General features: G+C 49.4%; 1 protein-coding gene across 2 annotated transcripts in view; it reads left to right on the top strand.

Moving 5' to 3' along the window:
- The first annotated feature begins 247 nt into the window (after positions 1 to 247).
- Positions 248 to 26,849, top strand: part of MED26 (mediator complex subunit 26) — a 44,912-nt gene continuing 18,310 nt past the window's right edge. The window contains exon 1 of one of the 2 annotated variants that reach the window (XM_084759170.1): positions 248 to 374. Coding sequence is in view for 1 of the 2 variants with exons in the window: in XM_084759169.1 (XP_084615295.1) it covers positions 845 to 916 (72 nt within the window). In the remaining variant the exon portion in view is untranslated. Of the gene's footprint in view, positions 375 to 440; positions 917 to 26,849 lie in introns of those variants that run through there. The other variant, XM_084759169.1, reaches the window with a different exon arrangement.

Here is a 26,849-nt window from a genome sequence, read left to right as displayed (position 1 = left end):
GGCGCGCGGTTCACACGGGGACACGCACTGCCCTGCGGACCCGCGCCTCGGGCCTCCGCAGCGGCGACGGCTGCGCAGAGCTCCTCCGACGGCCTCCCTGGCGGCGCGGGCCGCCCTCCTCAGGGTCCCCACGGTCGCCCCAGACCCTCGCTCTGCAGGAGGCCGTCATCCGGTGGGGCGACTCCCCGCGCCGCAGCCCCCCGGGTACCCCGGAGGAAGCCTCGGAGATCCAGGACCTGCTGGGTGCGCTTCCGTCGGGAAGCCCCGCCCACGGCCCGGAGTGGGCGTGGCCCCCTGGCAGCGTCCGTTGCCCCGCCCAACCGCCTCCCAACGGCTCCCTCGGTCCGGCCGAGGAGAGGGGGCGGCACGAGCTGGTGAGTGCGCCTGCGCGCGCCTGCGCACCTGCAATGGGCGTGGCGCACGAGCCGGCCCCTCCCAAGACCGGCGTCTCCTCCCGCCCCCATCTCCCAACCTCCTCAGCGTGGCGCCGACGCTGCGTGCGGCGCGGGTTACCCAGAGTGCTCAGCGCGGGGGCAGCTCACTGGAGTTTGGTTCTCGAGGCGGCGGCGGCGGTGGTGGCGGCGGCGGCGGTGGCTCCTCCGTCGGCTCCTCCTCCTCCTCGCTCGGCGGCGGCGGCGGCGGCGGCGGCGGTCCGGGGCCCGAGCTCCGGTCCCCTCCGCTCCCCTCCGTCCTCCGCCATCTCCCCCGAGCGCCCCGACCTCCTCCGGCGCCGCGGGGAACATGCGGCTCCGTTCCCGGAGGCCGGCGAGTGACTGACCCGCGTACCCTCGCCTCAGCCCGCCCGCCCGCCGGCCCGGCCGCTCCCCCCCGCTTCGCCCAGGCAATGACAGCGGCTCCGGCGTCTCCGCAGCAGATGAGGGACCGGCTGCTGCAGGCCATCGACTCCCAGAGCAACGTAAGTGACTGCCGCGCGATCGGGGACCGAGGCCGCATGTACCGGGACCCTCCCCCTCCGGCGCGCCCCCGGCCAGGGGGGGTCTCTCCCGGCGGCGCTCTGCCCGCCACGGCCGCTGCCATCCCGGTCTCTCCTTCTCCTGGGTCCGGGGGCCGCAGGCAAGGCGGATAGCCCGGCAGCTCAGGGTACCTGAGGCCGAGGCTTCACGCGGCCTGGACCGAGGGATCGTTAGGAGCTTTGATCAGAGCTGCTTCTCCTCCGTTGCTCCGGCCGGGCTGCCCTTGGTGCTCCCTACCGTGCCCCACCTGCCTCTTCCCGACTCCGGGAACGGAGACCGCCCCCCACCCCCCCGAAGGTCTCCCTGCCGGGGGCAAGGTGGGAAGCAACTGGTGTCCCTGCGATGACTCGGGCGGCCCGCGTCTCTCGAGTCTCGGCCTTTCCTCCCCTTCGGTCTTCTGGCTGAAATCTCCTTCCTGGGCTCGGAGGGAATCCTAGGCCCGCTTTGCTCCCAGTCCGGTGCCTAGGATTTCTGGAGAGTCTCCTCTCTTTACTGAGACTGGACCTGCGTGTATAAACCTCTCCTGGGGGTCGCTGCCTAGGGAAGACTTCTCTGCAGAGGGTTGGATCCTTCCTGTCATCTTTTTTGGCCTAAATAATCCATTGCCAGCCGGACCAGAAGCCAGAGCCTGGGGTTTTGGTACAGAATTACTGGCCATCACAGTTGATTGCGCTCTCGCTCTTTCCTTCCGGCTCTCCTTCCATCTTTCTTGCCACACCTGAGGGGCAGTCTGGTGCTTTGGGCCCTCCGCTGTCAAGATTTAACTATAAGGGGTCACTTTATGTCACATTTTCCTCTGCTAAGGGTCCTGTGAGCATAGGGACCCCTTTTTCTTCCTGTGAGAGCACAGACTAATCTCACCTGTTGTTGTATATTCTCCAAAGGTTTGTTGGCAGTGTAGGGGGCCGGTGTCCTTGCTTTTGGCACGAGTGGGGCCATGGGAAGATGAACAGGCGTCCGGATATGAAGTGTTTGCTGGGAGATCAGGAAGTGGTCTTTGAGATCACTTTCTAATATGCTCTGGATGGAAGAAAAATCATCTTGGACTTGGCGGGGCATCTGAGGTTTAAGCAGGGAGTCTTTGTGGGTTCCCTTGCCTGTGCTTGGCTTGTTACTCGTAACAGTGTGCTCAGAATCATTGATGTTATGCAGGCTTGGTAGGAATGGAGGTGTCCTGATCTCTGTAAGAATCTGCCTGCCAGATCCAAAGTAATTTTCTTCTTCCTGGTCTTCAGGCCCCATTAAGATCAACTGGACAGTAATTTAGTAAACATTTTAGACATTTTTTGGGGGTGGAGGAGGGACAGGCTAGATGAAAATCTTCTAGAAAGTATTTTTCCTTAGCTTTTTGTTTTTTTATTATTTATTACTGACTTTAATCACATGATTGTAATATTAAAAGATAAAAACAGGTGATATGAAAATGCAGTCTCAGTGGCTTTTGTATCTCTTCTGAAGCCACAGTGTACACAGTGTAATTCCTTTTGTTTGTTTGTTGTTGAGACAGGGTTCCTCTTCTGTGTATCCCTGGCTGTTTTGGAATTCTTTGTAAACCAGGCTGGCCTGGTTGGCTTGCTTCTGCCTACTTCTGCCTGCTTCTGCCTCCTGATTGATGGGATTAAATGTATGTGTGCACCACCACTGCCCAGCTTCCACAGTGTAATTTTTTTTTTCTAGACAGGGTTTCTCTGTGTAGCCCTGGCTGTCCTGGACTCCCTTTATAGACCAGGCTGGCCTCGAACTCACAAGGATCCACCTGCCTCTGCCTCCCGAGTGCTGTTATTAAAGGTGTGCACCACCATTGCCCGGCCGTAGTGTAATTCTTACCTCCCATGTGTTCATTCCTTTGCTGCAATATTATCAGGGATCCTGACTGCTGCCTGTGAGAGGGCTGCGATCAGCAAGTGCTTTGACGGATAGGCATGACGCTACAGATCAGGTGGGGCAGCGACCTCGGGGTCCAGTGCTAGGTAGGGCTCTGACTAAAAGGCAGTAAACAAAGGAAGATAGAGGGCCCACTTTCCTTCCTTCCTTCCTTCCTTTATTTATTTTGAGACAGAGTCTCTCTGGGACTTACTGTGTATGTGGACCAGGTTGGCCTCACAGAGGATCCGCTGCCTCTACCTCCCAAGTGCTGGGATTAAAGACGTGCCACCATACCCAGCCCCTACATATTAGTTTCTTGACTCTTCCCTTGGGCCTAAGTGTTAGTATGCTTATTGGCCTGTGGGTTAGTTACTTGGAGTGTATGTCTCAAAGGGCTATAGTGATAGGAGAACTTACTGTGGCGGCTGGAGTTAAGAACTTGTCTTTGAGGAGGGAACTGTTTCCCTAAATGCGCTGTCAGTGACCACACATGAATACAGACAACTAGGTGTATGTGACAGGTGCTGGCTTTGTAGGATCTCTTTGTAGAACTTGACCTGGAGGACTACCCTTGATTTCTTGCTGAGGTATTGCAGGGTGCTTGGGCATTTGCGCTTTCTCCAGGATCGCTCGGGGCCCAGGTAAGAGCTGTGTGTTGGCACAGGGCTCTCTGCTCTGCTTTGCCCAGTGATGAGCTCCACCACTTTGTAATTGACACATATTTAGGATGTTCATGGAAAAAATACAAAATGGGGACAGAGTTGAAGAGCCAACACTAAAATTAACCCTCTTCAGAGAAAAGTGACAGAGAATGGTGTCATGTAATGCTTACCTTTATGAGCATGCAATTATGGCAGACAAATTTAGCTGTTGGCTTAAAACAATCAGTGCCAGGCAGCTGACCTGAAGTCTACAGCCTCTGGAATTGGGAAGGACATCTGACTGACCAGCTCCTTGACCAAGGAGGTCCCTGGAGGAAAGCTGTTTGTGCTGTGTTCTGGCCTCAGCAACAGCAAGCACTGTCCTTTCTGTCAGGCCTGCACTTTAGGAAGTCTCCCCTCTCCTTTGCAAAAGGCAACTAACAGACTTCCAGACTGTGGAAGTTTCCCTCACCTCAGTGTGTGTTAGCTCAGGGTTGCCCACAGCCTCTGAGGTCTCCTGCACATCTGCTGCAGTCTGTGTTGGGAATGAGGGTGAGGGCTGTGAGTCCCTCCTGCACGGAAATCATGGAGAGCCCCCCTTTGGCCACTGGCAGGGTTGTTCTTAGTTCTGTGGTGCCCTTGCTGCTGAGGAAAGCCTGGGCCGTGTCTGCCTGAGAGGTAGTCTAAATGGGCTCCTCATAGGTGTTCCATGTCCCGCCTCCTTTCCTAGAGAGGGACCTGCTTCCTTTCTCCATGATGGTTTCAACTATTGAGCCTGTGACTCAGGAGCTGCCTCCAAGCCCCATTTTCTCAAGAAGCCCTGGAACCTCTCCATGACCTGAAGGCTAGCTGTGGAGTGCCCAATGGGAGCCTTGGTGACTGAGAAAAATCATAGGTGGCTTGAGATGTGTCTGTGAGGGTCTGTGTGACCCTACGGCTAACAGATTTCACTTTTCAAGACAATGGGAGGACAGTACAGTCCCATGAAAAGCGATGAAGTCATGGTCCAGGATGGGGCAGCCGAGGGCAGGTTTGTGGCTTGGGTGCAACAGTGGCCAGAGAAGGCTTGGCAAAGGAAGACGTGACTGAAGCACTGCTGGGCTCTGGAGCAGATCTCAAGAGCTGCTGTCTTGCTCTCCTTAGTCCTGCAGAAGCAGGTGGCATGGCCATCATTCCCCGCGTCAGATCACCTGCCTCAGCCGGCCTGCCGCTATCAAAGGGCTGCAGTGGTCTATGTGAATTATTTTAGATGGGTTTCTTCTGTTTGCTTGCTTCAGGAATTCGTGCAGGGTGGATTGTGTGAACTTTTCCAGCTATCTAAGGAGATAATGTACACCCCTGATTAATTTGTGTGGAACTCCAGCAGTGTGTTCTGTTCCTAACCTCTCTATAAAGGGAGGTGGGATGAAGCCAGTCCCCTTTCTGACAGTATGATGCTAGGGTGTCTGCTGTGGCCAGGAGAGGACAAGGTACTTTTGTTTCTTACTGGCTTCATGTAATAAGGTAACTGGCCCAGAGTTAGGGACTTACCCAGAGTTAAGGTACAGCACTTCTGACACGGAATAGTATCGTGTTGTGGTTGAGAAATGGAGACATGATCTGACCCAGCGCATGAGGCAGGGTTGAGCTGGTGTGAAGAGCAGGGAGGCGGTGTGCTGTCATGCTGGCCTTGCTGATGCCCTGGCTCAGAGCATCCTTTGCAGTCAACTTCTGTCCTTGTTGGGGTGTCAGCCTGGATGGGTGTTGTGAGCTGATGAACGTCCTGAGTAGGGAAAGCCTGCCTGCTAGTCCTATGTGATGGAGCTGGGTGGGCGTTAACCTGTCAGCATCTCACGGGCTCTGTTCAATGTGTGTGGAACTTTGCCTGCATCTTGTGCTTCAGCTTTGTTTTCTGCTGAAAAGTGAAAACTTAAAATGCCAGTGATCCTGTCAGAAAGAGGATACAGGAGCTGTGTGTCAGCTTTGCCTGGTCCTGCACAGTGGTGCTTTCTGCTGTGACCAGGATCCGGGAGAAGAGCTGTGTGGCAGTTCTGGCTTTGGGAAACGAGGTAACAAATGTCACTTGGGAATCAGGTTTTGTCTGTTTGGCATTTTGTCTTCCTGAAGAAGGTAGTTTTGTTGTTGTTGTTGTTGTTGTTTGGTTGGTTGGTTTTTTTCAAGACAGGGTTTCTCTGTGTAGCCTTGGCTGTCCTGGACTTCCTGGACTAACTGTCCTGGTCCAGGCTGGCCTCGAACTCACAGCAATCCGCCTGCCTCTGCCTCCTGAGTGCTGGGATTCAAGGTGTGCACCACCACCGCCCAGATTCTGTTTTTTTTTTTTTTTTTTTTTTAGGAAGTCCTCAAAACTGGAGGTTCTAGAGGCCTAGAGAGCACCTGAGCACTGTCCTGGAGGAGGGGACTTTTGTCCTGGACACAGATATAAAAAGAGCATGCAGTAGCCTTTATCCTAGCACTCAGGATGCAGAGGCAGGCTGATCTCTGAGTTTGAGGACAGCCAGGGCTACATAGAGAAACCCTGTTTTGGGGGACGGAGGTGGTGGCGGCGTGTATTATCCCTTGACGTTGCTGTGTGTGGCAGACATGACAGGGTGCCAGGGCTGGGTGAAGGGGTACCTGCTCCAGCAGTCCTCAGCACCACTTGACCCCACACTGGCCCCAGCCTGAGCGTGCATTTCATGAGGCTCCTTCTGAAGCTGCTTCTTGGGGCTGCTCCTTTTTCATTTCCTGGAAGTGGATGGTAACAATGGGCAGCTAAGTTTGGGGTCCATCAGGCAGCAAGCAGGCAGTGTATTCTGTGGTGACCTTGCTATGTCTGCACTCCTTTCGTTCTCGGGGCACATGTGTCCTTAGTGTAGGGTCGGTCCTGTGAAATGGGTGTTTCCTGAGTGAGGTGAACCTGGGCTGTCTCTGCTTCCACCCAGTCTCGGGTCTGGGAGGCCTTGCAGTTGTGTCTTCATCATCAGGGACACTGGCGGTTACAGAGCCTGTGGGGTCTGAGAGGTGCCTAGTTGTCTACTGTTTCTCTGCAGCGCTTGGAGTGTTCGCAGTGGTAGGCAGACTTGGGCACACTGCCCCTCGCCACTGGGGACCTGGAACTTGACAACATGCTGTGCTGTGTGTGATTGTCTGAGGTGCAAGTATCTGGCCTTGAGCTGGAACTGCTTTTTTAAAATACTTTTGAGACAGGGTTTCTCTGTGTAGTCATTGTCTGTCCTGGACTCACTTTGTAGGCCAGGCTGGCCTGGAACTCAAGTGATCCGCCCGCCTCTGCCTCCTGAGTGCTGGGATTAAAGGTGTGCACCACCACGCCCAGCTGAGGCTGGAACTCTTGAGCACAAATGGAACAATTTCCCAGTGTCTTATTATAAAGTAAGATTTTTTTTGGGGGGGGGGGCTTTTGGAGACTGAGTTTCTCTGGCTGTTTTGGACTTGCTTTGTAGACCAGGTTGCCTCTGCCTCCCCAAGTGCTGGGATTATAGGCATACACTATCTTGCCTGGCCTTTTTTCTTTTATTAAAGTGTGTATATGTGTGTGTACTGCTTGTGGGTGTGCCTGTGTGCCTGACCGGGGAGAATTATAAGTTACGGCATATCTATGAAGGTCAGATGACAACTTTATGGAGCCAGTTGTCTCCCTCCATGTTTATGTGGGTTCCAGAGGATTGAACTCTGGTTGCTAGGCTTGTACGAGAGTACCTCTGGTACACCTTGCTGAACAAACAAAAAAGTTTGTGTGTGTGTGTGTGTGTGTGGGCGCGCGCGCGCGCGCGCGCGCCTAGGGAGCTAGAAGAAGGCATTGGAGTGGTATCCTGATGTGGGTCCTGGGAGTCAAAGTTGGGTGCCCGGCTAGAGCAGTAATCTCTCTTAACTGCTGGGCGATCTCCTCAGCCTCCAAATTAATTAATTAATTAATTAATTAATTAATTAGAGACAGGGTCTATGTGTAGCCGTGGCTGTTCCAAAACTCACAAGAGATCCATCTGCCTCCTGAGTGCTTGGCTTGTACCACTACCGCCTGACTAGACCTTTTTTTAAAATAAAAAAATATTTTTGAAAAAGATTGACTTTTTGTGGATGAGAGTTTTGCCTGCATATGTGTATGTGCACCAGACATGTACTTGTGAAGGGTTGTAACATGTGGGTGCTGGGAACTAAGGTCCTGTGGGACAGAGCCATCTTTCAAGCCCAAGAAAGAACTCTTTTTACTTTTTTTTTTTTTTTTCTGTTGTTTTTGAGATAGGGTGGCTCTGCCTCTCAAGTGCTGGGAGTAAAGGCATGTGCCACCACAACGACCTGTCCCAAGATAGAAGTCTTTTTAAATTTTTTTTATTTTTTTGGTTTTTCAAGACAGGGTTTCTCTATGCAGCCTTGTCTGTCCTGGACTCACTTTGTAGACCAGGCTGTCCTCGAACTCGCAGTGATCCACCTGTCTCAGGCTCCAGAGTGCTAGGATTACAGGTGTGCGGCACCCTGCCTGGCCAAGATAGAAGTCTTGAGAGCGTGAAGTGACTCTTTGGAATACTCTATCAGCTGGAATTACGTTCTGTTTAGCAGGAACAGGTGCTTAGCTCTTGGTTTGTCCCTGTTACGAGGGGAAACAGCCGTGGAAGTAGTAGTCAGGTTGGTCAGTCTGTGAGCAGTTTGTCCCGTGGACTCCAAGATGGGGCCTGTGTATATTTCAAATTGTCTGAGAGAGTTGGAGGGCTTGGACATAGTTGAGGCTAAGATTGCATTTTCATTTTCTTGTTGCTTAGTTGCCATCTTCCTCTTCTGCCTGGGCTAGCCTGGAACTCTTGCCTCAGCCTTCCAGGCAGCTGGTACCGTTGTTGAGTGCTGCAGCGGAGGTGCTGTGGGACCTACTGTGTGGGTGTAGACAGAGGACAGGAGTCCTGGGAGAACCTCCACTGCCCTTAGGGCTGTCTTGGATTGTTGCTGGCTAATAAGTCCAGGGCCACCAGGACCCTTGGCCTGCTTGGTGGCCATCTAGTTCCCTAATTTGTGGTTCTCTATGCATTGTTGAAGGGAGGGTCACCTGAGGTGAGATGATGTGCCCTCTGGGGTGCAGGCCTGCCAGGCAGCCAGGGTTCCAGCCTCGGAGCTTCTGCGTGCGGCACTTTCTTGGATCCAGCCAGTGGAGCCGTCACGGTTCCAGCTGGCGGGCACGGCCACACCTTAGTCCCCGCCCTCAGGAGGCAGGCCAGGCCAGCCAGGTTTATACACAAGCTTTGTCTCAAAGTAAATTTAAATTTTAAAAATGGCTTCCCCCGAGCTCAAAGGTAGGTATGGTGTCTTGTGCTGGCAGCAGCAGTTGTGTCAAGCCAGTGTCTCTAGATGATGAGCACACTGGCTTCTGGGCGCTTGCTGGCTTTTGTTTGTTTGTTTCTTTGTTTGTTTTTTGAGACAGGGTTTCTCTATGTAGCCTTGGCTGTCCTGGATTCACTTTGTAGACCAGACTGGCCTCAAACTCACAGTGATCTGCCTGCCTCTGCCTCCCGAGTGCTGGGATTACAGGCATGTGCCACCTGCCCGGCCTGCTTGTTGGCTTTTTTATCCTGAAGGTAGGCACTTGTCTTCAGCTAAGGGGCCAGGAGAGACCAAGCAAACTGTGGGTGTCAAACCAGTGCTGCGTGACCCTGAAGCAGGTGAGCTTGGTGCTGCCTGGTCCACCTTCCTGCTGCAGGGCTCCTGAGAGCTGAGCTCTCTCTCAAAGGCCCCACCATAGTGGTTCAAAGTGTTTAGTTTACATGTCTACTCACTTCCCTGTTCCTGAAACTTTCCCCCTTTTACTTAAAAAATATTAAAAGAAATATAATTTCTAGCCGGGCATGGTGGCGCAGGCCTTTAATCCCAGCACTCAGGAGGCAGAGGCAGGTGGAGTGATGTGAGTTCGAGGCCAGCCTGGTCTACAAAGTGAGTCTAGGACAGCCAGGGCTACACAGAAAGAGAAACCATGTCTCGAAAAACAACAACAACAAAAATCTATTTGTGTGTGAGTGGGTATATGCCACATTGGTGTGGATGACTGAGGAGGCCAGAAGATGGCGTCTGGTGCCCTGGAGTTGGAACTGTAGGAAGTGTGAGCTGTGCTGGAGCGGAAGTTGCCAGGAAGAACCCTGGGAACACCCAGCCATCGCTACAGCACGTCCTTTTCACTTACTTGTAACTCTGGGCTCCAAACTGTTTTACATGCAAGAACCCATTTTCATTTTAGCTTTTCATCCGTTCTCCTTTGCTGTGCTTTAAGTATAGCTAGGTGTTTATTGTTGTTGGCTTATTTATTTATTTATTTTGGTATTTTGAGACAGGTTTTCTCTGTGAAACTTTGGCTGTCCTGGAACTCACTATGTAGACCAGGCTGATCTCTGCATCCCTAGTACTGGAATTAAAGGCTTGCACCAGTATGCCCAACTGGTGTGTGTGTGTGTGTGTGTGTGTGTGTGTGTGTGTGTGTGTCTTTGTGTGTGTCTTAGTTACACTTTTATATACCAGGCTGGCCTTGAATTCAGGTCCTCCTGTCTCTGTGTCCTGTCTGCTGGGATTAAAGGCATGTACTACCATGCCTGGCATCTATCTATCTATCTATCTTTCTCCAACCCCCCCCCCCTGGTTTTTTGTTTTTCTAGACAGGGTTTCTCTGTGTAGTCCTGGCTGTCCTAGAGTTGAAGGTGGCCTCAAACTCATAGAGATCTACCTGCCTCTGCCTTTGAGAGCTCAGCTCTCAGGAGCCCTGCAGCAGGAAGGTGGACCAGGCAGCACCGAGCTCACCTGCCTCAGGGTCACCCAGCACTGGCTTGACACCCACAGTTTGCTTGGTCTCTCCTGGCCCCTTAGCTGAAGACAAGTGCCTACCTTCAGGATAAAAAAGCCAGTGTGCTCCCACTGGGATTACAGGTGTTGCCCCCCCACCTGCTGCCATTTTCTTTTTAATTAAAAAAAATCTTACTGGGTGTGCAGGAGATAGGACAACTTACACACACACACACACACACACACACACACACACACACACACACACACACACACACGAGAGCCAGGTTTTTAGAGCTGGAGAGTTACACAGGCAGTTGTGAGTCATCTAACATGGATGCTGGTCCCTAACTCAGAACACTGGAAGAGCAGCAAGTGTTCCTAACCACTGAGCCATCTCTCCAGTCCCTGGTGGTTGGTGTGTTTTGTGTAGCCATCCTCCTCAGCTTTCCAACTGTCTGTAACTAGTGATCCCCACCTTTGATTAAGGGTCTTGTTTTCAGCCTTTTCCGCCCAGCTTACAAGTTCCTCCCAGGACCTGCTGGGCTGTCTGGGGAAAGGCCTGGTTTGGAAGTGTCTCTCAGCTCTCATCTGAGCGGGCAGATGTCGGGTGCTGGCAGCTTCCAGTGCTTCACCTACATTCAAAGCACAGATATGGAGGTTCTGTGAGGCAGATGCCTGCTGTGGGACCTGAGGCTCAGTAGCCACTCGGTTAGATGGAATCAGGCTGATGTTGGAGCTTGCTGGGTAAGCTGAGAGATGACTATCCCTTACCTGGAGTTCTTGGGCGTACAAGTGCTTCAGACCTGGAGTCTTCTGGATCTTACCATGCTCCCATAGACTTCTTCCCCTCAGTGTTACTAATGAGGGACAATAGAAAAGAGGGAGGGCAGTAATCCCAGCCCTTGGGGAGGGAGGTGGATCCAGGACAGCCAAGACTACACAGAGAAACCCTGTCATGAAAAAAAAAAGAGGTTTAACTAGAGGGAGGATGAGCGGATGCAGAGACTCCAGGCAGAGGGGCCCCTGTGCCAGCTGTGGTGTGATTTGGTGGTGGTTGACTGTGCCTTGCCTTGCCTCTGGCCAGGAGCTCTGTGGCGCACATACCCATCAGTGGTTGGTGAGCTGCTGAGAGTACTATAGGTAGTGATGGCGTCTCCTTTCCCTTCCACGTGGCCAGCCACTGCACGGTGTGGGTAGCCATGTGCTGAATCTTGTGTGAGAGACAGTCTTGTCTCTGGGCCAGTGACAACAAACAAGCCATCAAGGGGACTGTGCATATATATCAATAAACACAGTCCCTTTGCCTGGGACTGGAGCTTTGTTTCTTGGATGGCTTATTGTACTTTACTTTCTTCACTAAGTCCTGGCCTGGCAGGGTTGGGGAGTGGCCACATCCTCTTTCCGTGGGGTGAACTCTAGTTAATGGTAATAGGTGGCTGGCCTACTTTTCTTTTTTTTGGGTATGGGTGGGTGGGAAGTTGGTTTTTCTAGGCAGAGTTTCTCTGTGTAGCCCTGGCTGTTCTGGAACTCACTCTATAGATGAGGCTGGCCTGGAACTCAGATTCTCCTGCCTCTGCACCCTGAGTGCTGGGATTAAAGATATGTGTCGCCATGCCCAGCATTTTCTTTTTAATTAAAAAATCTTATTGGAGGACTGGAGAGATGGCTCAGAGGTTAAGAGAACTGGCTGCTCTTCCAGAGGTCCTGAGTTCAATTCCCAGCAACCACATGGTGGCTCATAACCATCTGTAATGGGATCAGATGCCCTCTACTGGCCCGCAGGTGTACATGCAGGCAGAGCACTGCATACAAAATAATAAATCTTTTTAAAAATCTGATTGGGTGTGCAAGAGACAGTATTACCACAGCATTTGTGTGGAGGTCAGAGGACAACTTTGTGGGGTTGGCTCTTTGCGGTCTTTATGTAGACTGGGGAATCAAACTCAGGTTGTCAGGCTTGCCTTGGGGTTAGGCTGCAAGCACCTCTGTTGGCTAAGCCATGTCCCCTGGCTTGCCTGTTTTCAGAGTTAGCACTCTTGGAATCCACTTAGGGTGAATGCTGGCAGGCTTTACCTGCAGAATGTCTGTCATGAGGCCTGCAGGCCATCGAAGGTAGGTAGCTTTGGCCTCATTAGTCCTCACCATTTCCTCCCACAGTAGCTAGGCGCCCATTCTTAACATCCTTGGCTAACTCAGCTATCCTGCCTGCTGCTCTACCTTGAGGGGAGTATCCCTTAGCAGAGCACCTGGATTGCGTTACCCCAAAATCTGATGTAATGTCACCATCAATTGGCTGGGCCTAGGGCTGGGTCTGGAGAGCTACCCTTGGAGGGCTAGTGGGACCGCATGATGGGAAAGTCCAGAAAAAGTGATGGGTGGTTCACAGGAAGAGAGGCTTAAGTGGTGCCTGTTAGGGTTTCACTGCAAACTGTTTGCCTGCCATCACACCAGGTGCTGAGCTGCTTTGGCCTTCATTGTGGGTGAGTTTCTCTTGGTCCTGATAACCCCAGGCCAGAGCGCTACAGCTTGTGTGGAGTGAGGGGCCCCAGGCCTGGGGACCAGGAGGTCTGGTTTGGTCTGATTTCCTCTTGTCTATCCCCACCCCCCTGGTTAACCCGGGGAAACCAGAAGATGGTACCTCTGCTTCTTGTTTGCTGCCTTCCTTAGGTTGACCAGATGACAGGCCCGGAGGATGCTTGTTGTGTGGGCACTGTCTTTTCCTGTGCTCCGGACGCTCTGGGAAACATGGGAGCCAGTGGCTCTGTGCTTTTCCTAGGTGTTTGCAGCCTGGGGTTAGCTGGTACAGGAAGGTTTGTGAATGGGCTTTGCAGTCACTGGTTTTAAAGGAGCTGAGTTCACACTCTGACAGTTGGTTGCCACCAAGGAAGAAATTGGGAGCCGACTTCCCAGAAAAGAGGTGTGCAGTATCCTCTGGTGGTGTGTCTTGGTTGCTAACATCCTAACCGTGCACATCCAGCTCCACTGCCATCCTGGTCTCCCTGAGGAAACACCTCTCTTCAGTCCAGTCCAGCTCCTCAGGCTGGCCAGTCACAGGGCTCCATCTTTCAGGAATAGGCTCAGGGAAGCACTGTGACCCAGTGGGAGCTTGTGCAAGTTGTAACACTTTGCTGGTGAAGTTGGGGTGGATGTCGGTGGGGGTGGTTGAGATGCTGCTGGGTCAGGCTGGCTCAGTGAGCTGATTATGTCCCCTTGGAGCTGGCCTCTCTGTCCCTTGAAACAATGACAGTCAAGACAGAATTGTGTGAGTACTTTGGGTCCCAGGCTCTGACTCAAGCAGCCTCTTACGGCCTTGGCTGGTGGATCAGCTCCTGAGCCCTTGTTCTGTTTCCTGATCACTGCTCTCTCTTCTTGCTTCTCTCCATCTTTTACTTTTCCCTGTCCTTTGGGCCTAGAGGCCCCTCAGCAGCAACTGCGGCTCGCTGCTTTTGGCAGTTGCATCCATCTTGTGCTCCTATAACTGACATATGCCTGCTGTTCCCCTCCCCAGTTCCTACTGAGGGAAGAAGCGATGATTAGCCTCTTGTCTTGCTAGTGTGGAGCGACAGGCAGATATGCTGAATGCCTAAGCTGAGGGGAGTGGGTTGGGTTTGTGGTGTTAGAGTTAAGGCTTCATGAGGCCTAGACATGCCGTGCATTTGGCAGTGTCGGGGGTTGGGTAGGTAGCAGGACTTGGCAAGCCCTTTGGAGGACCCACGACCTGTACACATCACCCGCTGTCGCTGAGGGTCAGGGGTTGTGCATGTTGTTGGGCAGGACCTGACATCACTGGACCCTCTAGGGCCTGCATGAGTGCACATGCTCTGGGTCATCTCACTTGCTTTCTAGTAACCTTGGAGTGTCTTAATGTTTCCAAGCTTGGGTGTCTATTGTGATATGAGGCTTGTTTCATTCCTGTGGGATTCAAGGTGTGATGGCGATAGCAGTGCCTGGCTTCTGTTTAGTCATCCTGCTCACGAGGGATCTGCTGTCTCTGTGTCCTCATGAGGAAGGAGGTTAGGGGCTTGTTTCCAGAGGTCAGGCAGCTGGAAGGTGCCAGAGTAGGACCCTGACCCTACCCATGCCAGTAGACCTGCAGGGTGGGCTTCTGTTCTCAAGCCCCACATCTTTCCTGTAGCTCTTGTTTTCAGACAGGGCCTCTGTGTGTAGACCGCGCTGGCCTGGAACTGGTATTATTCCTGCATCAACCTGAGTGCACTGGTAGGAGAGTGGGGGAGTTAGAAGAGGTTAAGAGCTCTGGCTGCTCTTCCAGAGGTTCTGAGTTCAATTCCCAGCAACCACATGGTTGCTTACAACTATCTCTAAGGAGATCTTGTGCCCTCTTCAGGCAAAATACTGTATACGTAATAAAATAAATCTTAAAAAAAAGAAAGCACACCCAGCTCCTTACTAAGAAGTCTCTTAAAGGACACAAGGGAAATGGCCACGAGGATATTGTCAGTTCCCATTGTGTGTTCACCTGTGCTAGGCAGGCCACTTGACAGATGTGAGGCTCTGCAGCTGACCGTTCCCAGCCTGGGCCTGTAAGCCTACTCTGTCTACCCTCGTCCGGCACAGCTGCTCACACTGAAAGGTACCCAGGACACCAGTGCCCCGAGGTGGTAGATATTTTTGCAGCCTTGAGCTACTTAGGCTGTTGTAGTGCAGATGGCCTGCTGTCCCTTGTAGGCGGACGTGGTTTCTGTGATGTCAAGGAGTTCTTAGCCAGTTGCACAGCCTGTAGGATCTGGTGATGAGAATCGTACTCATCAGATGTGGGTTGATGGTGGAGCTTGAGGGCAGCTGGAATCCTCAGAGTCTCTTTATGTCCCATCCTGATAAAGGAAGACAAATGAGAAGAAACATGTTGTAATATGCAAGAAATTGGACGTTCAGCCTAGGTTGGATCTTTCCAGCTCTGTCTCAGAGTTGTGTGCTCTGGACAAATCATATCAGATATGTGTGCATCACACAGGCCTGCCTGTCAGTAGCTCCCCAAACAGGAGCTGAAGCAGGGGAACTCTTCCCTCTTCCAGGAGCAGGATCATTCCCCAGGAAGAGAGCCAGATGCCTGGTTTCCATGGGTGCTTGCTTAAAGCCAGTCTTTAGGGGTGCCAGTGCCAACGGGCAGCTTACATGCTAGAGGGACTTCATCCAGGGAGAAGAGAGGACACTACGACTTCAAGAAGGAAGGGCTGGTTCTTCATTGCACCTTTCTTCTCACATGGGGGCTTGCTGTGTAGTCCAGGATGTCCTGAAACATGATCCTCAAGCACCAGGCAAAGCACATTTCTTTGGAAGATGGGCACACTCAGGTCACAGACCTGGCTGGAATTCTCCCATTTCCTCTGTGCTGCACTTGCAGACAGGAGATTAAAACAGAAATATGGGGTGGGGTTTTTAGGAAGCAGTTTCCTTCCTTGTGAAGAAGGTATTGAAAGTTAACAGTTGAAGAGGCCATGGACAGAGGACTATTGGCATCATTGGTACTCAGAAAGCATACTCTTCAGACCTATGGCAAGGTCGGTGTTTGGCAGGCCGGCCATCCTGTTTTACATCTCCCAGGCACCCTGCCACTATCATCCTTTGGGAAACTATGTAGCAAGAGCCATAGCCATGTTCTTATCCTTTGACCCCATAATTTTCCTGATGGAAATGTGTTCACTCTGCAGGAGTGGTTTCGGTAGCAGTGTTAGTGGGGACAGTGGGATAATCATATCATTGGTTGTGTTCTTTGGTGGCATGAAAGAGGCTGGAGTGATGAGGGACAGGAGTAAGAGACTTCAAATCTCAGCACACACACTTGAGTGGTAGACCAAGAAAGTGGACTGCTCAAGCCGCTACAGAAGTGGTTCTCAACCTGTGGGTTGTGACCCCTTATAGTCATCAGATATCCTGTATATCAAATATGATTTATGTTATGATTTATAACAGCAGCAAAATTTTATTTACTAAGTAGCAATGAAATAAATTTATGGTTGGGGGGCGGTCAACACAACGTGAGAGTTGTAGCTTTAGGAAGAATGAGAACCACAGTGTTAGGGAACGTATTGTTCCTGAGATTGTAGTCAATAGTAGTTAGTTTTATGTCAGCTTGGCACAAGTGAAGTCATCTGAAAGGAGGGAGGCTCAGTTAAGAAAAAGTTTCATGGGCAGTGGTGACGCATGCCTTTAATCCCAGCACTCAGAAGGCAAAAGTAGGCAGACTTCTTGAGTTCAAGGTTAGCCTGGTCTACAGAGGAAGTTCCAGGGCCACATAGAGAGACCCTGTCTTGAAAAACAAACAAACAAACCTACCTTCTATAAGATCAGGCTATAGGCAAGCAGGTAAGATATTTTCTTAGTAATTGATGCAGGAGGGCCCAGCAGCCCATTGTGGGTAGTGCCATCTCTAGGCAGGTGGTCGGTCATAGGCTCTTTAAGAAAGCAGGCTGAGGGCTGGAGAGATGGCTCAGAGGTTAAGAGCGCTGGCTGTTCCTCAAAGGTCCTGAGTTCAATTCCCAGCAACTGCATGGTGGCTCATGACCATCTATAGTATGATGTTGTACCCTCTGGCTGGCAGGCAGAATGCCGTTTTCAAACAAAACAACAAAGAAAACAGGCTGAGCAAGCCATGAAAAACAAGTCAGTAAGCAGCCTCCATGGCTCGGCATCAGCCCTGGCCTCCAGGTTCCTGCCCTGCCTGAGTTCCAAGTAAACCCTTTTCTCCTTGACTTGCTTTTAGTTATTGTGTTTCATTATAGCAGTAGAAACCCCAATAGAACAGGGGCTGTCTGTGGCTCTGGCTGTCCTGGAACTCACTATGTAGATCAAGCTGGCCTTGAACTCACAGAGATCTACCTGCCTCCCACTGCTGGGATTAAAGGCATCTGCCACCCTCACCCCTGGCAGATTTTTTTTTTAACATGTATTTATTTATTTATTTATTTATTTATTATGTGTGCAGTGCTCTGCCTGCATGTACACCTGCTGGCCAGAAGAGGGCATCCGATCCCATTACAGACGGTTGTGAGCACATTCGTTGTAGGCTGTGAGCTGGGACACAGGGTAGTGGCTGTACTTGCTCTGCAGCTTCACTGGGACTCTAGGGCCATGGAGCTGATAGGTGCTCTGCTCTCCTGGATGCTCAGCATGGCTCTTAGAGCGTTTACCTGGTTGGCTAGAGAAGGGGGCAGGACAAGACGCTTTGTCTGCGAATCTGTTTGCTCATTACAACAGGAATGGTGTGTTTTGATGTTCTTCATCGTAAGCATTCAACACTCAGGTCTGTGTCTACCTGTCAGCACTGTGCTAGCGTATAACCCTGGTGGCATTTGACTTGAGCCTGCAGGTGGCTTTCCACCATGTTGGAAAGTGGGTTGCTCTGCTTGGGAAGCCAGCAGCTTATTTCCTGGCCACTCCACTCAGGTGGCTGACCTCACCACTGGGCCACTAAGAATTGACTGGACCTTGGCATGTCATGTTTCTCTGTTCTCCATAAAGAAACCTCATCCTCATTGCATCTTCATGGTACTTTGTACTGATGGGTTTCTTTTTCTGCCTAGTCTTGAATGCACGCCTAGAGTCACAGGCATCTTCCATCTGGCAGCCATGCTCCTCCTGACTGCACCCACCTTGAGGTGGCTCAGGCCAGTGGATCTGGATAGTGTATTCCGGGAGACTTGGAGCTACAGCCTGGTTGCGCTGCTGAGTGCATGGATGCCCTGGTCTTTGGCAGGCTTATATTTGGAATGAATGTTGGAGGCAGAGCTGGCCTGTGGGATGACAGATCTTTCATGCACAGGCAGCACCACACCAGCTTCAGCTTACGCTAAGAAGGAAATGTGAAGTACTTGGTGACCACAGGACCTGGCCTGCAGCTGCCACTGCTCCCTTCTGAGGGGCTTCCATCTGTGGTCTGCTGTTGTAGGATATTTGATCCCGTTGTGATCCCTGAGATTGTGAACTGTAAATCCCTGTTTCTTGTGGTTGAGCCCTAGCACACACCTTTAATCCAGGAGCTTTCTGTACACAGGATTTAATAAAGTTGACCCTAGGTCAAGAGGTTGAGCAAGAAACCAGCTGACAGGGATTAAAGAGTAGGAGGGACTTTGAGTTGGGTGTTTAAGACAGTGTGTAGAAGTAGCAGGAGCTCTTTGGTTTTGAGCTCTTTTGCTCTTTAGCTCTTAGCTCTTGAGCGCCTCAGCTCCTTGACCTTTGGCTTTTTGAGCTTTGAGCTAGCAAGCCTTTGACCTTTTATTCCTAGGCTGTCAGCTGAGCTATGAGCCTTTGGGCCTTTTCCATCAGGGCATGAGCTGAGTAGGAAGGTCAGCTGGGTGCTTTCTCTGCCTCTCTGAGCTAGCAGGGTTTTCACCCAGCCACTGGCTGCTGAGTCTATTGGTAAAATAGAACGATTGGGATTTTCATTTAAAATAACGCTTTGGCACCCAACACAGGGCATAGCCTCACAGACAGATCACTCTAGCTGCAGACAAACCGAGCAGCCATCAGATTTGCTAAGACGTCTGGGAATTCCTTAAGAAGAGGGTGAAGGAAGGAAGTAGCTGGAACTTAATAGAGCTCCGCTTACTGCTACTCCAGGTGGCCTAAAAATAGAAGCATTAAATGAAAAACTAAATAACTTAAATGAAATTGGCTCAATACCAATTATCATTTTGTCATTTTATGCTTTATTCTTAATAACCACAGTGGCTTTCTATACCTGCTCTAAGAAAAAACCTTTAGCGATACAGAAAAAAGAAAAATACAAAAAGTAGATACAGAACTTAGAAGGAAAATTAGAGCGACTTATAAATGAGAATAAAAATACTCAGATACAGAGGGATTTAGACCAGCTTTAGAAAGATTTATAAATGAGAATAAGAAAAATTCTCTGACACAGAGGACTTTAGACAAGACTTTATGCTACCACATAATGAAACTGAAAGGGGATGGCCTCAGGTTGTTAGAAAACCAGGCTTAATCTATACAGTTACTATACAAGACCTACCAGGAGATGATAGGTACCCCAAGGCTATAGTAAATTTGAATGGCATCATGTAGACGTTAGATTTGAGGAGATTTAAAGAAGGACTGGTCTCCTATGTATGCATTCATCCTCCGTTAAGCAGATCCATGGTCTACTCAGAACAGGATTATCCTCCAAGACTGGAGAGAGTTGACAACAGCAATATTGGAACCTCTCAGTTACAATGGCTATCATGGTGGAAAGATGAAGCAAAGGCCATAGAACACTGAAATCAGGCTAGAGGTGTTGTTATTTCGCAGGATCAGTTGTTAGGTGAAGGTCCATATGCTAATTGACAAAAGCAGTTGGGATTTGATGATTATATCCTGGCACTATGTCATCAAGTAGCTTTTTTTTTTCCTTTCCGAAACAGGGTTTCTCTGTGTAGCCTTGGCTGTCCTAGACTCACTTTGTAGACCAGGCTGGCCTCGAACTCACAGCGATCCGCCTGCCTCTGCCTCCCGAGTGCTGGGATTAAAGGCGTGCGCCACCACGCCCAGCATCAAGTAGCTTTTAAGTGCTTGGGATAAGGTTGAAGAACCAGGAAAAAGATATGAGTCATTTACTAAAATTATGCAAGGCCCAAAAAAAATCCTTTACTGAATTTTTGCAAAGATTGACTTCAGCTATAAATAGAATAGTATCAGATTCAGTAGTCAAAAATGTACTAATTGAAACTTTAGCTTTTGAAAATGCTAATTCAGAATGCAAAAGACCTTTAAAGGCAAGATCAGCACCAGTAGAGGAATGGATTAGAGATAAGGCTGATATTTGATCTCAGGGTTATGATGCTAATCTGATAGAAGTAGTTTCTAAAAGACTTGGGAAAAATCAAAATGGTATATGTTTTAATTCTGGTAAGCAAAGCCACTTGAGAAAGGATTGTGTGGGGCTTGAGAGATGGCTTAGCAGATTTCAGTTCCCAGCAACCACATGGTGGCTCGTAACCGTCTATACTGGAATCTGATGCCCTCTTTTGGCACACAGGCATACATGCAAATAGAGCACCATACATAAAATAAGCAAACTCTGAAAAAAAGAAAAAAGGGATTGTAGGTAAGGCTTTCCTAGAAACAGTGGTATCACTGGTTGCTTGGTTTGTTTTGGTTTTTTGAGACATGGTTTCTCTGTGTAGACTTGGCTGTCCTAGACTTGCTTTGTGGACCAGGCTCACCTCAAACTCACAGTGATCTGTCTGCCTCTGCCTCTTGAGTGCTGGGATTAAAGGCGTGCACCACCACGACTGGCTTTTTTGTTTTTGTTTTGTATTGGCATCAGTGTGAAATGTAGGAGCACCAGATACTGGAATCTTTTTCACTATACAAGGGAGAATCCAATTAGTTTTTTTTTAATTGAAGTTGCTTGCCTTTTAGGTATCTGTTATTAATATCTCCCATCCCCCCCCCCAAATCACTGCAAGTTCTCTGTCAGTGTTCATTGTCTACACATAATGAGGCAATCTCAACATTAGTAAAAGGTACCACAATCTCAGCTGGATCTATTCCAGCTAATTGGCCAAGTCTCATTTTCCTTTTATAATCAATTCAGAAACATTTTCTATGTAGCTTTTTACATTTTTACTTTGTGTGGTAAAAATATCCATTCTAGCTGGGTGGTGGTGGTGGTGCATTCCTTTAATCCCAGTACTTGGGAGGCAGAGGCAGGTGGATCTCTGAGTTTGAGGCCAGCCTGGTCTACAAAGCAAGTCCTGGACAGCCAAGGCTATACAGAGAAACCCTGTATCAAAAAACAAAAACAAAAACAAACAAATCAACCAACCACTGATACCAGTAAATAAAAAAGAACAGGCTATAAGTCAGAAAATATAAAGTAAGGTGGTTGAGATTTCTTATGATTCAGTTAAAAAAATCAGAATTATATGCAATTCTGATGGTTTTATCAGATTTTCAAGAATCTTAATAAAGTAACTGACTTTCAATATGCTGAAAGAGTTTTTGTAAAAATTTCAATTGAGAGTTAATATTTTTTTTCTATTGCCCAAAAACATTTTGCCCTAGGAAAGATACAACCTACCATTAAAAAATAATAATTATAAAAAGAAAGGAAGGCAAGAAAGAAACTCCCCAGAGTTAGGGTTGGGGCAGGGTTTTGTTTTTAGTCTTTCCATAAGAATAAAAACAGCCAACTAAGGAATCTGGAAACCACCAGACAAATGAAACACCTGAAGAGAAAGGACAGGTTATCAAGAGAAATGTGACAAGAAAGAGAGTAAATTGACCAAATGGTTTCCAAGGAGATGACAGGGAACCCAACAACGGCAAATCCACCTGGATTGTATAATGACGCCCTCTGTGGGGGGAGGCGGGGGACTGCTTCATGTTTCTTCTGCTGCCTGGCTCTGCGCAAACCACTGTGTTCTGGCTGCGCAGGGTTGCCACTACGATGAAAAGCACCACCCAAAGAGCAGATTCTTACTGCAGACTGCTTAGGACATTCAAATTTCTGAGTTCATATGGTAAATGTTCACAGAACTTTGAGCTCAAAAATACTTAATCCTAAAATTGCCAGATGCAACCAAGCTGGACAATATGGAAAGCTTAGCAAAAATTGCTTCATTGTTGTAAATCATTTTCCTGTATTAAGACAAAAAGGGGGATATTGAAATATATATAAGCAATAGCACAAAAGAGTAGATTACTCTAGGGCTGGAGAGATGGCTCAGAGGTTAAGAGCGTTGTCTCCCAGAGGTCCCGAGTTCAGTTCCCAGCAACCACAGGGTGGCTCACAATCATGTATAATGTGATCTGATGCCCTCTTCTGGCCTGCAGGCGCACATGCAGGCAGAGCACTGTATTCATAATAAATAAATCTTTTTTTTTTTAAAGGGTAGAGTATTGAACCTACTTTTACAGATCTTTGTATATTGATTAAAAATTAAGATTATCTTTTGGTTATAGTATACTGTATATATCAACTCTTTTAAAGGTATTGTACCTATGCAATTCTTTTTTTTTTTTTTAACCTATGTAATTCTTAACAATACAATGTGATAAAGCTAATGCACGCCTTTAACCTCAGCACTCAATCCCAGCACTCCGGAGGCAGAGGCAGGTGGATCACTGAGTTCAAGGCCAACCTGGTCTATAAAGAGAGTCTAGGTCAGCCAAGGCTACACAGAGAAACCCTGTCTTGAAAAACAAAACAAATGCAATGTGATGTTCTGGTCCTATTGAAAGCTACTATTACAAACTGTTTATGATAATTAAGAAATACAAACTAATAGTCAACCAAACTTGTTGTTTTGTAAGGTACTAGTTTTCTGAGTTTTATCAGTCAGTATATAGCTAGAAACTAGTAATTCAGGTACACTAGCGATAGATGGTCTGTTAATCCTCAGAGACCTGTAGAACATAGCGTTTAAGGATCTTATTAATTTGATATTTTTTTTTTGGGCAGTAAGACATGTAAGCTCCTGATGGCACCCTTTTTGACTTTAAAGAAGATCATGAGCATTAAAAAAAATTCTCCTTCAGGAGATGGCCTTATTGAGGCAAGTCAGCCATTGGGCAAGAATTGCTCTTGTTTTTCTGCAGACAGAATACCGGACAAACTGGATGCAGGAAAGTTGACTGCCTAGCTTTACAAGGAGAAGGTCGGCAAGTCCTTCATATATCTGATTCACAGTAAAGTCTGTCAAATATTCCAAGCCAGGCCCGGAGTGGCAACACCCGGGAGGCAGAGGCAGGTGGATCGCTATGAGTTCAAGGTCAGCCTTGATGTTAGAGAAAACGTCTTTTATTTAGACAAAAATGGGGAAATGTTGCAGGATATTTGATCCTACTTTGATCCCTGAGATTGTGAACTGTAGATCCGAGTTTCTTGTGGTTGAGCCTTGACACACCTTTAATCCAAGAGCTTTCTGTTTATTGTAAACAGGTGATTAATGCGTTGTTCAGCCAGCCTTACATACACATTTAATCCAGGAGCTTTCTGTACACAGGATTTAATAAATTTAGCCCTAGGTCAAGAGGTGGAGCAAGACACCAACTGACAGGGATTAAAGAGTAGGAGGGGCTTTGAGTTGGGCGTGTAACACAGCTGTAGAAGTAAGCGGCAGGAGCTCTTTGGCTTTGAGTTTTCTGTCTTTTAGCTCTTGAGCTCTTCAGCTCCTTGACCTTTGGCTTCTTGAGCTTTGAGCTAGCAAGCCTTTGACCTTGAGGTTTTGGGCCTTTCTCTCCTGGGATGTCAGCTGAGCTATGAGTCTTTGGGCCTTTTCCATTGGGACATGAGCTGAGCAGGAAGGTCAGCTGGTGCTTTCCCTGCCTCTCTGAGCTGCCAGGTTTTCCACCCCAGCATCTGGCTCCTGAGTCTTTATTGGTAAAGTAGAATGATAGGGATTTTTATTTAAAACAACAGTCTGCCTCGTGCCATCTCTTTGCACACTCAGCGTCTTACACTTGCTCTTCTCCCCATTTGCCTGTGCCTGAGCTGCTGTTCATGTGTCTCATCTGGACATGTTTGTGAGGAGCTGGAGGCACAGGCCAGCAGCGTGTTCTATGCCCTTCCTCCTGCAAGCAGGCTCCTTAGCTCTCCGCTGCTCTGTGTCTTACACATTGTCTCTTGTAGTTCATTGTTCCATTGGTCACTTGTCTCTCTCCATCAGCTTTCCCCAGTGTGAGACCACTGGCTTCACTGCTGCCTTACCCACCATCCTTGTGTCCACGCTGACTCTGTGTGTGTGTGTGTGTGTGTGTGTGTGTGTGTGTGTGTGTGTGTGTGTGCGCGCGCGCGCGCGTGTGTGTGTGTAAGTAAATGAGGCTCCATGATAGAGCACTTGCTTAGCTTGTGCAAGGCCCTGATTTCCATTCCCAGCATCCCTCAAAATAACAAATATGGGGCTGGCTGCTCTTGTGGAGGACCCAGGTACAGTTCCAGCACCTACATGGTACCTCACAACCACCTGCAACTACAGTTCTGGGATGCCCTACTCTGACTGTTAGAATACCAGGCATGCATATGGTCCACATGCATACATGCAGGCAAAACATACACACAAAATAAAAATACATGTTCAGGGGGCCTGTTTTCACCTGTGCTTTCCTGATTTTGTCTGTCCAGTTAGCACAGGTACCTTTGTAGACCTGTCATTTCTCTCTCAGCACAGGTACCTGTCTCATGTTGACTTTGTGATAGATTTCGGATGTTTGTCTTGAGGATGAAAGTGCTCTGTGGTCTTTGTTCTGAGCAGCATTTTGGTCCGTCTGACACCCTGACACTTGGATACCTAGTGTTGTCTAGGTTTAGAGCATATTTCTGTTCCTTAAAACCCAGTCAGCCACCACTCATTGTAGTTCACACACGGCACCTCTGCTGCTAATGTCCTGTATAGGCAGCTGGCTCTATATGCACAGTGAGGTGTGCTTTCCCAAGCCCCTCTGGAGAAGAAAAAGTTTAGAGGTCCTGAATGGACAAGTTTCCAAGGTCCCAGCCCCCACTCTAGCTCTGTGAACCCAGTGGCCCTGAGCAGGCCTTGATTGCTGTACATTTGTAAAGTACATCCTCCTTCCTTTTGGATTTGGAACCATGTCTTTGCCGTGGTTGGCCCAGCGTGTGTTTTCTTGGTAATGGTGAGACGGCTCAGTAACTGGTTCCTGTTCCCTGTGGGAAAGCTGCCCCAGGACCCTTTAGGGAGAGCAAGGTACATCAGTAGCAGATGGAAGCAGTGAGTCCCAGCACACCAGGCCTCCTCGCCTCCTGCATTGTGTCTGTGGGAAGCTCTTTCCTTTTTAGTGCACAGTCCTTCCAGTCCTCTGCGGGACAGACTCCCATGGCTCACAGTTCCCAAGAGCAAGGGTCACTCTCCTGGAGCAGCTTTCTGGGGCAAACTGACTGAGCTGAGCTGCTGTGCGCTGTGGGGACTAAGACTGGTGGTGCGTTCTGCAGTAAATATATTTGCAGGGAAAGCTACTGTGGGTGTCCCTTGCAAGGCATGGTGGATGGCCTTCCCAGCTTTCTGCTTAGAGACTGTGCCTGCAGGATGGGCACTGCTTTGGGTTCTCTCGGCATTGCTGGCTGGGTGGGTGGGGGTCCACTTCATGCCATACTGAGGCAGCCACTGTCAGGTGTGGGAAGGAACTCAAAGGTGTAGGCTCCAGGCCTAGGGGCTCAGAGAGAGTGCCTGCCCATGTCTCCTCAGACACCGGAGCAGCTGTTGCTGTAGGTGCTCTTGTATATAGGTGTGGAGGTTGCAGTTGGGGGTGAGGTCTACTTCCTAGGAAGCTGTGCTACTGCTCCTGCTGGATTCTGGAGAGCCTACAGCCTCTGTTGAAATGTGGCCTCCAGCGGATGTTTCCAGGTGTGGATTGGGGAGGAGACCTGTATGCTTCCAGGAAGGTGAGTTGTTCAGGCCCTCACAGTGTGGGCCTGTTCTGCCAGGGCTCATGGCCCAGTACCCTCTCTTTTCATTGCTCCTGTTTGGGGCCATATGACCCCATCTGTTGCAGTTCCCTGTGCAAAGAGCAGAGAGCCTAGGAGTGACGTGGGGACCACTCAGGGTATAAAAGTCCTAGCACTAAAGCCCCAGTGGATCCCATACCTTGCTAATTTGTGTCTGACTTAGGATAAAACACACATGCCATGTATAAAACCTGACTCCAGGCGCATTATGTATTAAGTTCACTGTTGAGACAGGCTCTCACTGTGTAGACTAGGCCGGCCTTGAACTCACAAAGATCTGCTTACCTCTGCCCCCCCAGTGTGGGAACAAAGGTTTTGGGTACTAGGCCTGTCTTCTTTAGGATTTTAATTTATTTTTTGTTTTTTTCAAACATGTTGTAGGATGTGTTTTACCTCCTGGTCCTGTGCTCCCAAAATATTGACTCATGAAACTCAAAATATTATTTACAAAAAGCCTGGCCATATAGCCAGGCTCTTTTCTGACTCAGAAAACCCAATATTCTAATCTACATTTTGCCATGTGACTGTTTAGCCGTCCTCACGTCTTGCTGGGGCTAATCTTCCTCACTCTGCTCTATCCCAGAATCCTTTCTGCCTGCCGGATGTCCTGTTTCCCCCAAGCTATAGGCCACCAGACGTTTTTATTGACAGGCATTGCATCCATACAATACACAAGACACTCCCTCATCAACAGGGTCTCTCTGTGTAGTCCTGGCTGTTCTGGATTCACTTTGTAGACCAGGCTGGCCTCAAACTCACAGAGATCTGCCTGCCTCTGCCTCCCGAGTGCTGGGTTAAAGGCGCACGCCATGGCCACCTGGCTTCTTAAGCATTTTTCAGTGCACACCTCAGTAGTGCTAACTGTAACATTCATCCAGCTCTGCACCCCAACCCCAACCCTGCAGGGTCTCTGTGTTGCCCAGGCTGTGCTGGAACTCACTGCATAGACCAGGCTGGCTTTGGACTCACAGAAATTCTGCCTCTGCCTCTGGAGTGCTGGCTAAAGATGAGCGCCTTCTCGCACGGCTCTTTTTTATTTTGGAAAGCCCAAACTGTGCACCTGTTAAACATACCTCCTTATCCTCCTGCCCATCCCCAACAGCCACCCTCATGTTAGGCTGATTTTCATGCCCTTGCCCCTTCCAGGTCATTCCGCATAAGTGGAGTCACACAGGCTGGCTTTGTTGTTTTCTACAC

This window comes from Acomys minous (assembly GCF_964271855.1).
Source record: "Acomys minous genome assembly, chromosome: 15".
Lineage (NCBI taxonomy): Eukaryota > Metazoa > Chordata > Mammalia > Rodentia > Muridae > Acomys > Acomys minous.
The sequence above is the reverse complement of the archived record's forward strand: the minus strand, read 5'-3'. Positions and strand labels throughout refer to the sequence as shown.